Here is a 12,500-nt window from a genome sequence, read left to right on the forward strand (position 1 = left end):
TCCAATCGGTTAGTCTTGAACGTGAGTAACGGCGGATCGTGAAATCCAAAACCTGCACCAAAGAAAAAAGCCTTTGAATAAAATTCGCAAGCTCAAAATTTTGCCAGTTGGGCGTCAAGCAAACACGCTTTCAAAATCTGAAGGAAAAAGAGAAGTGAATTATTTGATCATAGCAGCATTTTAAGCGTTGCGATGTAGTCATGCTTGGGCCTGCCTCTCCCTCGTTGTCCATGACACTAAGCGCTGGGTGCTGAGCTCAGGGTGTCTATAACCGAGTGTCCCGCTAGTTGTATTCTTCTGGAAGCGATCTTGTTGCTTACATGGGGCATTTCTCCATCATGTATAACTCTTCATTACTTACATGTGATGACCAGTAAATCTTTGATACTTCTTAACTTGCGTGTATATGTACCAACCAATGATCTTTCTTGAGCTTCAGTTAACGACCACCTCTCACAGTACAGCCATAATAGGATTGATTCAATCATAGCAATGAACAATCTGATCTTGAGGTTTCATGACATACCAGAGTTCCAGATCTTACTCATGCCATTTAAGACTTTCCATGCTTGCGCCTTGAGTATCTTGATATCTTTCTCTGTGCTATCCACCCGTGATCCGAGATAGTTGAAATCATTATTTCTTTCAAGGGCTACTCCAGCCTCAGTGTGAAGAGGCTCTGAATCTTCGATGTTATAAGCTAGATACCTGGTCTTTTTAGCATTCAAACTTAGTCCAACTTTCTTGAATGATCTTTCAACTCTGAATAGTAGTTCTTGTGCTTGTTGAATTTTATCTGAGAGTAGAGCAATATCATCTGCGAAATCAAGATCTGTGAGATGTCCTCTTGATCTTCTTGGTGTTGGTGTGAATCCCAATTCTTCTTCCTTGCCTTCTATAGCTTGTCTGACCTTGTCTGAGTGCGCAGTCACGCAAAATGATGAATATGAAGAGGGCCAATGTGTCTCCTCGCAGTATCCCTGCTGTTATTTCAAACAAATCATTTTCATCATCAGGAGATATAACTTTTCCCTTGGTGTTTGCATACATAGTTTGTAGAGCGTGTAGCATGCCTCTCATCTAAACACATCAACATTTTTATAATGGCGAGATCGTATCTCGTTTCTAGAGGCTACGATCCTTTTGGTCAGCACCAAGGATACGTTCCGCTGGACAACGGTAACGTAGGCTCCGGGGACGATATTGAGAGAGATATCCAAATGTTTGTGATTTCCGCCTTAGGATGCAAAAGAGGCGGAAGTGAGTTTTGTGGACGACAGAAAAGACGACGGATCGTGACAAAGCGGCCTCAGGGGAGGAGAGTAGCAGACAACAAAACCTTAATATGCTTCACTAAACAACATTGCCTAACAACGAGATTCTAGCATGGCATCTGGGCCAAATTTCTAATTCTTCATTCCGCGTGCTGTAACCTGTTTTGGCTTCTTGCTTCTGGCCGCAAATTTTTCCTTTTTTTTATGGGACTGTTATATTTGGTTCTTTGCCGCACTTCTCTCTGTGTTAATATTTTGCTAGCTTTACAGCCCCCCCCCCCCTCCCCTGCAGATTCTGATGCTGGGTTTTTAGAAAAAAAAAAAGATAATATATTGGTGAGTAATTTCTCTAAGTTGATGCTCCCTGAGCAAGGGTGGCACAGTTGGTTAGTGCGCGGCCTTGGTGCAAGAGGTCCCGAGTTCGATCCCTAGATCTCACATCCTTGTTTCGACTTCTTTCCTTTCAGTGTAGCCAAAGTAGCTTAAATACCCTTAAAACGGAGCACTGATGGAAAGAGGTGGGTAATTAAAAATGAGCGCACCGTCGGCTTCCTGGGAGAGTGAGAGTAAAGGAACTTCACGTTAAATAACGTGTACCTTTACCTTTGCTTCTTCGAGCTTTTAAACTCCTCAGGAATGAGGTTAGTTCGTGTCTTTTTTAATGCACTTTCAAAATCCCTTTTTTCCAGACTCCTTTCAGAAGCTCCTAAATCATCGCCATTCATGTTTTGATTCAGAGTTGAAAGAGTTTTCCTTTCTCTAGAGTTATCTCTTTGCGATCTTGTGTCGCAGCAAGGGAAAAGGAAAGTACCACCAACGCATTAGGTCACTAGTCTTATCTGGGTTAAATAACTACAATACAAGAGAGGCTACAATATAGTATTACATAGATATCGCCTTACATTTTCACGTTGATTGGCCATTTATGCAAAGGAATTACGTAGTTTCCTTGGCTCCATTTCCTTGGAATGGTGACCAAGGTTTTGGCTTTAATGGTCAGCGATCATAGGGAAAACCCCTTCTTTCCCAAAATTCAACCCGTCCACACCTCACTCCTTGATTAAGTTGGTGAGAGACACAGAAGCGATCGTCCTCTCTGTCGCAAGCAGACATTTCCCTAGCATGTCACGCAATCTCGGATCTTAAGTTCCGTGAACGGTTCAGTCAAACGTTCATCAAAATCTCAGAATGTTTCGGTTCCCCTATTCACCCTTTTCATTTTGTTTTAGCTTTCTTTTTAACCTATTCTGTACGTGCATTTAGTACCTTGTCATCTTCGGCAGAGGGTTGTGATTGTAGCCTTGATCATGTCATTTGCCAGAGGGATTCTTCCCAATATAATTGCGGCATCTGAAGTTTATAGCGTACCTGTGAAATTGATACACCTCGATATGTCTAAAGGCACGGAAAAAAATTCCCCGATTGCGTGGGATTGCAAACTGCTTTTTGTAGAATTTAAGCCACCCCTGATGCCCATCACTCCTGAATAAACACTTCTTGTCATATTATTAACAGCCAGGCCTGGGTTGCTCGAAGCATTGTTAGCGCTAATCAGCGTTAAATACCACGGAAACCTATAGGTTTTGATACCTCGTAACCAACGGTTAGCACTAACCAGGCTTCGAGCAACCGGCCCCAGGCTGTCACGCCAAATCTGTTGTAATTATCTTTTCTTGAGTTACGCGACTAATGCAGGTGGTGACGTGTACCGGAAGCGATTATTTCGCGGGGCTTTACCGAAATAATAATGGCTGGCTCTGAAATGATAGTATCGGACTCCGCGATATTTCCAGTAGCCTCCTACACAGACCGTGTGGGACGAACACGTGACGAAGTCTAATGGACGTCTGCGTGGGACGCTATACTTCCGGTAGTATGGAAAAAAAATTCCCCTTTTCTTCGAATTCTGAAACCTGCCTAAGCCTGAACCCACCACTCATGATCCGCCCATAGAAAACCAATACTCTTATAAAATCTCAGTTTTCAATGATAACAAAGGCACAAGCGAAAGAACCGAAGTCCACAGAAATCGCAAACCACCGTAAAAAACAAGAAGGAAGGAAAGGAACAAAACGCAAGGACAAAGTGTATGTTGTTGTCCCGAGTCCATGATATTCCCCTTTCACCTATGGGTTCCCTATGGTGAGAAAATTCCCTCGTGCTTCCGGTTCTAAGAAAAACATTGTGTCATTTCCGTATTTGCAAAGAAAACAACATTCGCTTGTTTATACATCGAAAGGTATATTGACGGACTGTGGGGAAAAAATCCCTCATGAGCGTTTTATTATATAAAGAACGCTCTTTCGAATATGCAACTTAAATTGCCCAGGAAAGCAGAAGGAAGGCTGGATAAATTGCTATATTCTTGCATATACAGTTCTGCAGGTAAGCTCAAAGTTTCAGTCTGCCTAATACGCTGCATTCGCGTGTTTTGTGTTGTAATTTTATGCTGATACATAGCAGCCTGCCGCAGTTAAGTTACAACAGTGACGGCGGCTACGGTAGGGAAAAACGTCCGTTCAAAGTACACGTGCAACTCTGCGCTGTCTCATTTAGTATTTTGCAATTATTTCATCTCATTCACATTGTGGGAAAAGTATTCTACACGGTATTGGTTCGAACGCCATTGAAGTATTGATAAAGAGTGATTCATTTTTACGTGCCCATGTTGTTGTCGAAACCTTAAAATTTCCAAGGTTAGATCACGTAGTCGTTTTACAGAGTACAGGAAAGGAACTAAAATGAGTAGAGCGACTTTCGCATGACCTTGAAAAAGTGTCCGCAATTTGTTTCATGGACCAATGTTTGGCAAGATTAAACCAAAGCTTCTCCTTCTTCCCACCAAGGAAATTACTAATATGGGCAGTAAACAGTTCTATTGCCCAATCACATCAAGAGATGACGTTGTTTTTCACCCGAGTTCGCTTAGCCAATGAAAATTCGCGCTCGTTTGTTTGTGTTCGATAAGCCAATTAAATGTTCTGCATTTTTGTTTAAGTGCTGTTTTTACGTTTTTTTTTAAGGTCACACGAAAGTCGCTCTATCACTTTTGCAGTGCGATTATTTTTTCCTAATTTATAAACCAAAAGCTATTGTTTTCGCTGTGAAATGAGAAAGCAGCGCGATTTCACCCGATGTTGTAAAAAGGTGGTTGTTATGACCAAGAAAGCAAGAAGATGTCTGTTCAAAGCAAATGCATGAGTGGATGGAAAGGAGTGAAGCTCCCATGCAGAAGGATAGAATACAACTTGCTTGTTGCTTGGCAACGGGCGAAGGGACAAATCAAAGTTGACCTTTTTATTTTTGTCACTGTGATTTTTGGCCCTCCGGTTGTAACACGAACCAATCTTTCAGAATAAAAAAAAAGTCTCAAGTCGTTGGAACTGGTTGCGTTAAGACAGTTTTTGTGGTGTTGCCGTGTTCCACTGTTTCCGTCGCCATTGCATAAACTAGCTAATATCTGAAACAAGTATTTCTTCTGCGGCTCGGCTGCTCGCTAAGCAAGACTGACGATCCGTCGAGCCCCTCAAAGATACCTTACACGTTTTTAAACATTGAATTTTGCTGACGAGCCGCTGACACTTCTTCAAAAAATGGCTCTGTAATTTGAGTATTCTGTAGTTGCTCCAAATGACATAATGTTTGACTAAGCGTTACATTTTTCACCAGTTCCTTTGTTAACAACAAGAAGTGATGAAGATCTTTACCATTAATTCCATCACCATCTTTGTGTCCCTCATGGTGCTGTTTAACTTGTGCAATACACCCACTGTAGAGACGGGCCCTGCAGCAACAGCAACTTGCATCTTGGCCTGTTGTGGCACTGCCTGTGCTTCTGCTTCAACTGTTTGTAAGTTAAATATACAAATGTATGGTTTTAAGATTAGTTCATTGTCAGGGGCTTAAGTAACTAATAATCATTTGACTTGATTTGCGCTGATTGTTAATTTCAGTTTACAGTGTACCCAATCAGTGCTCCAGCGCTAGAACGACTAGACACTCAAATAAAGTTATTTTCCTTCCGTTGCTTCCTTTCCTTCAAGTTCAAGTTTATTATTACTTTAGCTATTACAAAAGAATCACTCTTACCCGCAAATAGAGCGGTTTTCAATTGAGTGCCAAAAGTAATTAGCGAATTGCTATGGTTTTGCATTACTTCACTCAGTGATTGGTTCAAAGTTCTCGCGCCACTTTTTTTAACCAATCAGAAGTGAAACCAAAACCAATCGTGGCTCGCGCGTGCACATTTTCCCACGCTTTGTGTCGGCTACGTAAAATTATTTCGAGTTTTGATTGGTTTACTGGATTGTCTCCGTCCTTTTTGATTGGCCAAAGTAATTACTTTGGTTTTGGTTTTACGACACTCGATTGAAACTCGCTCTTGCAAGAGCTAATCTAGGCGGACAGAGTGAGAGATGAATGCAATTACATATTATACATTTTTAAAAACGAATGTTCCTTATGAACGTATGTTTTATTGTCATACAGATATTATTTTTTGGTATAATAATTACATAGGTGATTATTGAAAACGCTCTGCGCTGATTAGTTTCCCTTGAGGTGATTATTGCGCGATAATCACCTAAGTGGTTTTTTCAAAAATTATGCCACAGCCGTTTTGTCGAAGTGACAGACGAAGAAATTAATTGCTTTAAAGAAAATACATATTTTTCTATTAATCACCTATGTAATTACACTAAAACAATTATTCACCTCAGGCTCGGTGAATATTGGTGAATAAAAACCTCAACTTCATCTCGGTTTTTATTCACCGATATTCACCTCCCCTTCGGCGAATAATTGTTAAATATTGATTTACATTAGTTTTCGTTTATTGTGACGTAATAGTTGGTATGCCAACATAATCCTCCTCCTTTTTTAGAATTTGAAATAAGTACTCTCGCATTTTATTCTTAAAGCATGACTTGGGTAATTTCCTCAGGTCTGGAGGGATACTATTCCATATTATTGCGCCAAGTCTAGAAAAAGATTTGATTTGACGGGTTAACCTGGAATATTTAGCGTAGAGATTATCGGCGGAAGAATATCTTGTGTTGTACACATGTATTTTGCTCGTAGAATTGAAAAGATTAGATATATTAAAGGATGATGAGTTATTGAAGACATCATGCATTAAAATCGACACTGATTTAAATATCGTGATTCGTGTTCGTGTGCCATAAGGCAGTCACCTAAGCAGACACATACGATATGTCAACTGCTTCACTCTTCAAAAGACAATAACTTTAAATGATTTGAAAATACAGGGGTTTGCCTAAAGCCTGGATAATCCTTATGATGCTTAACTATGCTCTTGTTATCTTTATCAAGAAAATCAATTTTTTTATACCTAGACTTTCACTCAACAAAACGAGCACTATGATTGGTTGATTCTTGGTCATGTGCCCCTGATCAAATTCGAATGTATCCCAACTGGGATACAATTCTGCAGTTGTTGCCTGCACTGAATACAACAGTAATATACAATATATAACAAAGCACTTAATATAAATTATGACAAAGTACTTAATGTCTGGTCCCTACCATCTTTTTTTTCTGGCAGGTCTTCCCCTTGGGGCAGCAACTGGTATATTTGGACTCCTAGCTGCAACTGGATGTTTCATGGCTGCAGGAGGAGGGTGTGCTGCTTGCGTCAGTCTGTGCGTCCCTACATTGTCTCTTCCAACTCCATAGATTCCCAAACTGAAAGAACAGTCAAATTTAAAGATGAACGCGATCTAGTTTTCACTGCTTGTATGCTCTAGGATTAGACATATTTTGTGTACCATCCCATGCAAGGTAGTTTCACTCAGTCTTGGACATTGGATTCTATGCTGTGCATGCTTGATTCCAGGTACTCATATATGGATTCTGAAATTGGCTGGGTGCATTCTGCATTACTAGATCTGGTTGTTCTGGATTTCAAAGCCCAGGAGTCTCAGGATTTCTTAGATCCTCAAATCTGGACACCTTACATGGGATGAGTGCATAGTGTCATACCTTGAAAGCGAATTAATTATCTATCAGCACTTAAACTTTGACCTGTAGCTAAACTGTGTCATAGGCCTTTGCAACACAATGTTCACACGACTGTTACATTTAATTGGTAATCTTGAAGAGTGGACTAAAAGAATTCCAGAATTTAAAAGATCCTGTTCCTTTTAGCTAGAATGGAAATTTTCAGTGAAATACCACCTGAGTAAGGTCAAGATTTTATGACCATTTCAAAGCTCGAGCATTTCATACTTAAGCAGCAAAGGAAGCATTAATTTTGCCCTCCAGAGGGATTTTAAATACTTTAATTATGCATTAAGTTTAATAATAGAGTCTTGAACTTACTTAGGTAGAATGAGGGAGAACAAATGAGCAAGGCTGGAATTTTGAGACTTGTATATTGCAAGTCTCTGAGTGTATAATTTAATTTCTGGAAAGCTGATAGGATAAAATGAGCTGAATCATCGTGTTTAGGAAAAACAGGTCACATGAAATTTGCAGATGGCCTCGTCAACTACCTAAAGCAAAGAAAGCTTTAGTCAAATTATCTCATCTGTAAAAATCACAGAATAAAACAAGTTTTATGTGCTACATGTGAAGTTAATCTGAATGAACTCGCCCCTGCCTGCTCATTCCCTACTGCGATGGAACACATCTTGGGTGACACAGTCATACAACTTTAAATAATTTGCGCACATACCAAGTTGATCGCGATTGCGGTTCTTGTTTGAATTTACTTCACAGGATGCCATATTATTTACATCCAAACTGTAAAGAGAAGAACCCAGAAGTGTCAATCACTCTCAATTGGCCTTATCCCATTACTTTACAGTATTACCATAATTTTTAGGATACAAGGTGCACTTGGTTAATTCAGACACAACTTTAACTTTCAAACTTGATGGCATTTTAATTGTCACAAACTGAATATCTCATTAAAATATTCGGTTATAAGATGCATCTCAAATAGAGAATTGCTAGCTTAATGACCCATTGACTCCTGGGGGTTCCCCATTGACGAGTAAAATCGTCTGGTGTTAGACAGAGTAAAATACTAAGTATGGTGGCTTTAGGCCGGTTTAAGGGTGAAAGGGTTATTATGCTGTCTCAACTGAAGATCATAGTCAAGCACAATGGCAGAAGGAAATTCAACTAGAATTTAGAGAAAAACCTTTAAATCCTGCTGTTCTTAGTACTTTCTTGTAGGTGTTTTTTTTGCACAATGCTAAGAATTGAGGGCCATCACGGACATGGGTGTGAGGCCACCATTTTGGAATCACAGTAATGGAAGACTGGGATGAGCATAACATACAAGATGGCAGCAAAAAACCATCCCTGCATGAGTTTGGTTGCACAAAGATATTTGCCTATAAGACGCACCTTGAGTTTAGATCACATTGATTTCCAAGCTTTCCTCTTCTGCATTAGGCTCGTGGTAAGCTGAGATTTATTTTGTCGTCTGAAATCTCTAACTTTCTCAACAAGATCTCTCCTTTTGCAGCGCCATGCCTTGAGGCAAGTGAGTTGTGGAAAGGTAAAGACAGCTTACATAAGTATCCATGTGCACTTGTGATGGGGCCAACAACTTAGAACAGGTCCCGCCAAATAATGGGGCCAATCAGATTGGGTCTGAATAAAGGAATGAATGAATGAAACTTTATTTAACCATGGGTGATTCATCAACTATTAACAGAAAGATCAAAACTACAACCACACAACTAGAGCTAATTTAAAAACTATGAACTACACTATATTTAAAAGCTGCTTTCCATGAACGCCATGCCTTATAGAGCTGCTGATTGTGCATTTGAATGACCTGAAAGATTCTGTGCACCTAGCGTCGCAAGGAAGGCTATTCCACAGTGCGGCACCACTATAACTAAAACTATTTTTGAAATAATCTGTGCATGGCAATCTAAAATAATTATTAAGTTTGTTCTCAAAGACCCTCAAATTGTAGCTTACATTGATTTCAGAAAATTTTGATGCTAAGTACTCTGGAGCTAACCCATGTGGGCATTAATTTTGAATGAAGGGGGTAGTTTCTAAAGAAACTGTGGTGCTGCGTCGATGAGTTAATAATGTAAATTAGCCACCATACAGAGATTCTAAAAGCTGATGTTTCGAGCGTTAGCCCTTCGTCAGAGCGAATCCAAATTCAATTCGCTCTGATGAAACGCTAACGCTCGAAATGTCAGCTTTTAGGATCTCTGTATGGTGGCCAATTTACATCATCAACTCTGTTGATAAAACCAAATTTTTGTATATTAATTTTGAATACTATGATGGCCTTTTGTATGTTTTGCTAGCAATCAAGATTTTTCCACACCAGAATTTCCAAGAATTGGTCAGCATCATCGTCATAGTTAGAGAACGTTAAAACACGGGCTGCTATATTCTGCAGTATTTGCAGGTTGTCTTGTAAAGGTACTCAGACAGTACTACAGTACGTAGTCAAAGTGAGGTTGTATTATAAAGCCAAGGTATATACATTGTATATAAGATGTTAAGGTTGCCTGATCATGAGGAACCAGGAGCCTAACACATTTCATGGCACTGATTCCAGAAGTGATCTCTTTGGTTAGTTTTTCGAGGGACAATTCCAGCTGAGTTTGTTGTCAATTGTTACACCTGAGTTCTAAAAATAGATAACACCATAAACTAATAGCATAAATTCCATAATAGATACCTTACTTGGCAGGAGTTTCCTTGATTAATATTTTCCATTCTCTAGCAAGAAGGAATGGAAACCTCTGCACAATCTCCCCAATGTTCTGTCACGCATGGGCGATGTGACGTCAATGAAACGTCCCTTCGTCTCTTCTGCTATTGGGTTGTTGGTCTTAAATTTCAAAATGGTTATGGCAGGTTTCAAAACCGGTGAAGAATTGAATCTGTGCAGAGGTTTCCTTCTCGCTAGAAAGACAGATCAAGGAAAACTGCCAAGCCTGGTACATCGATCACAGATGATTCAAATCTGAATGATATACTGCACAGATTTTGCACTACATTAAACGAGAGGAAATTGACGTAACCTCACCTGTAGGCAAAAAAGCCGTGTCTTTTCTCGACATCGATAGATAGAAGGATCCTCCATTATGTCTTCATTTTCGAGAACTTTTAAAATCGAGCTTCAATCTTTCCCTGACTAAGCGTGCGTAGAAGGGACGAAAACTGTTTATACGGGAAGTGGAGAGAAGCAACCCGGCGGGCCCTGGTGCACGAGTTGTGTGGAATTGCGTGACAAGCAATGTGACAAGCCGTTGTCATCGTGCGCGTGTCGCATTACCCTGATCGGCACGAAACAATAATTATTTGTTGATAAGACGGCTAACATGCACAGTAATTGGAGAGATGTCGATGTAAGTAATAACATTTTAGCTATTTCTGTTTACGGAATTTGGAAAACACTGTACGATCTAAAATAACTGCATATGAACCAATATAAAAAGCTCTGACTCTTTGATCTGACTCAGCGGAAAATTAAGTTTTAGGCATTAATAAAGCTTAATTGTTAAAAATTTCTTAACCAAAAGCCGGTTTTTGGCGGCAGACTGCAGCGACGACAAGGTGTTTTTATCCAAACTGTGAAGTGATTTTAATAAGAAGCGGAACAACAGTTTTAAGTATTTATTAAAAGAAAAAAATATAATAATTCATATTGTGTATTCGATCATGCATGATCAATTCCTTCAACTCTTTGGTGTATTAAAATTGAATATTTCATAGGCTTGGAGAAAGGAGGGCCTTCCTATGTCAACAACAAGCAATGAAGCTGCAAAAATGTTTGATGCCACAATTTCTCAGGTTTGTTTGGCATTTTAGAAATGTTTCTTTAAGAAAAGAGACACTGTTTCCCTTCAGTAAAGGTGTCGTGTGCACAGTACACACATAATTGCATCAAATCACATGCAGGGAAAAAGGCGTCTTTTTTTGTTTTTCTCTTCCAATGTTTGTAACTATATATTGCTGGGTAGCATGTAATATGTCTTTTCTTGGACATTATTTTTAGAGCAATGATTTCCTGACAGGTCCCTTCTTGGTTGATTTGATTAATTTGGGTCACATTTATCTGATAAACAGTACTTGTCAGTTATACCATTCACTTCCAGGAGTGATACTGTAAAGTGATTTTACTCCGTCTAACACCAGACGATTTTTAACGTCTAGTCTACGTCTAATGTCTACTCCCCATATTGACGAGTAAAATTGTCTGGTGTTAGACAGAGTAAAATACTAAAGATGGCCGGTTTAGGCTGGTTTAGGTGTGAAAGGGTTAATTAACGGGGGTGAGAACATGAAAGTATAATGGAGCACCCTCATGTGACATTGCACTACATTTTAACATGTCACCCTTCATTATTTTTGGTGCAGATGATGAGGCAGACTTTGAAAAATGGAAACAACTTTATTTATTTAACATTATATATTTTTTTAATCATGAGAAAATAACCCTTCCAAGTCTTATTTTATAGCAAGAGTTATTTCAATCCGGCTCAAATTACTTAGAAGGCTGTGTTCTAGACTAATTTGCACAAGGTTAATAATTATAGAATACAAACATGGGTTGCCATTATTTTCTGAATAAGGTAGTGATTGGCAGCAATCTTACAAAAATAGCCCTCAAAACCCACACAGAAGTTACTTTAATTAGACCTCATGCAGATGTCCGTACAGAAGAAAGAAAATTTCCTCTCGGTTAAATCTGAACAGTAGTTTGTGCAGAAACTAAACTATGATAAGACTGAAAATTGCCGGTTGATGGTGGTTCATGCTCATCTAATGTCCAAGTTCATTACTTATGCAGACTTCCAGTATGTTTCCCTACAGCCACCTCATCACAATTTTTATTTCCATATTTTAATCATAAAAGACTCAGAATTTGAAAGAAACTTTACCAGTAAACTCCCAATATTATTTAAACACAGAAAGCCTTTAAAGTGCACCTCAAAAGTTTTTCTTTAGCAAAATTAAGTTAGGTATCAAACACATCTTAATTCCTTTGCTTCTCTAGATTTTACTTTTTAATGTGCCTCATAAGGTTACAATGTAGCAAAAAGATGCTAGCAATTGTTTGTCTCGTGGCTGAGGCATTGAGATGCATGGTCCTGTTCCTTCAATGAATCGTCATAAACTACTTTGCATGATAGTTTTGAAAGAACTTTCAAATTGGTAATTTGTACATGTAGGTTGGTTCTTGACATCATTGAAGGAATAGACCCATGGATGTGT

At 39.2% G+C, this 12,500-nt stretch overlaps 2 protein-coding genes and 1 long non-coding RNA gene across 7 annotated transcripts in view; 1 reads left to right on the plus strand and 2 right to left on the minus strand.

Annotated features, from left to right (window-relative positions):
* Positions 1 to 1,443, minus strand: part of LOC138033044 (uncharacterized) — a 32,254-nt gene extending 30,811 nt beyond the window's left edge. The window contains exon 1 of the mRNA XM_068880786.1: positions 362 to 1,443. The gene's annotated coding sequence lies outside the window, so the exon portion shown is untranslated. The remainder of the gene's footprint in view (positions 1 to 361) is intronic.
* A 3,113-nt stretch (positions 1,444 to 4,556) lies between these two features.
* Positions 4,557 to 10,442, minus strand: LOC138032852 (uncharacterized). Of its 5 annotated transcripts, none has more exons than XR_011128493.1 (5): positions 10,309 to 10,413; positions 9,760 to 9,906; positions 8,649 to 8,897; positions 6,819 to 8,036; positions 4,557 to 5,118 (listed from the first exon to the last, which is right to left on the minus strand). It is a non-coding gene; the product is annotated as an uncharacterized lncRNA (long non-coding RNA). The 5 variants fall into 5 exon arrangements; XR_011128490.1 differs by lacking the exon at positions 9,760 to 9,906 and adding an exon at positions 9,958 to 10,184 and having other exon boundaries at positions 10,309 to 10,405; XR_011128492.1 differs by lacking the exon at positions 9,760 to 9,906 and adding an exon at positions 9,963 to 10,184 and having other exon boundaries at positions 10,309 to 10,323.
* A 62-nt stretch (positions 10,443 to 10,504) lies between these two features.
* The window catches only part of LOC138032850 (uncharacterized), a 10,892-nt gene continuing 8,896 nt past the window's right edge, over positions 10,505 to 12,500 (plus strand). Inside the window, exons 1-2 of the mRNA XM_068880565.1 lie at positions 10,505 to 10,630; positions 10,998 to 11,075. Coding sequence (XP_068736666.1) covers positions 10,604 to 10,630; positions 10,998 to 11,075 — 105 coding nt within the window. The 5' untranslated portion in view covers positions 10,505 to 10,603. The remainder of the gene's footprint in view (positions 10,631 to 10,997; positions 11,076 to 12,500) is intronic.

This window comes from Montipora capricornis, chromosome 14 (genome assembly GCF_036669925.1).
Source record: "Montipora capricornis isolate CH-2021 chromosome 14, ASM3666992v2, whole genome shotgun sequence".
Lineage (NCBI taxonomy): Eukaryota > Metazoa > Cnidaria > Anthozoa > Scleractinia > Acroporidae > Montipora > Montipora capricornis.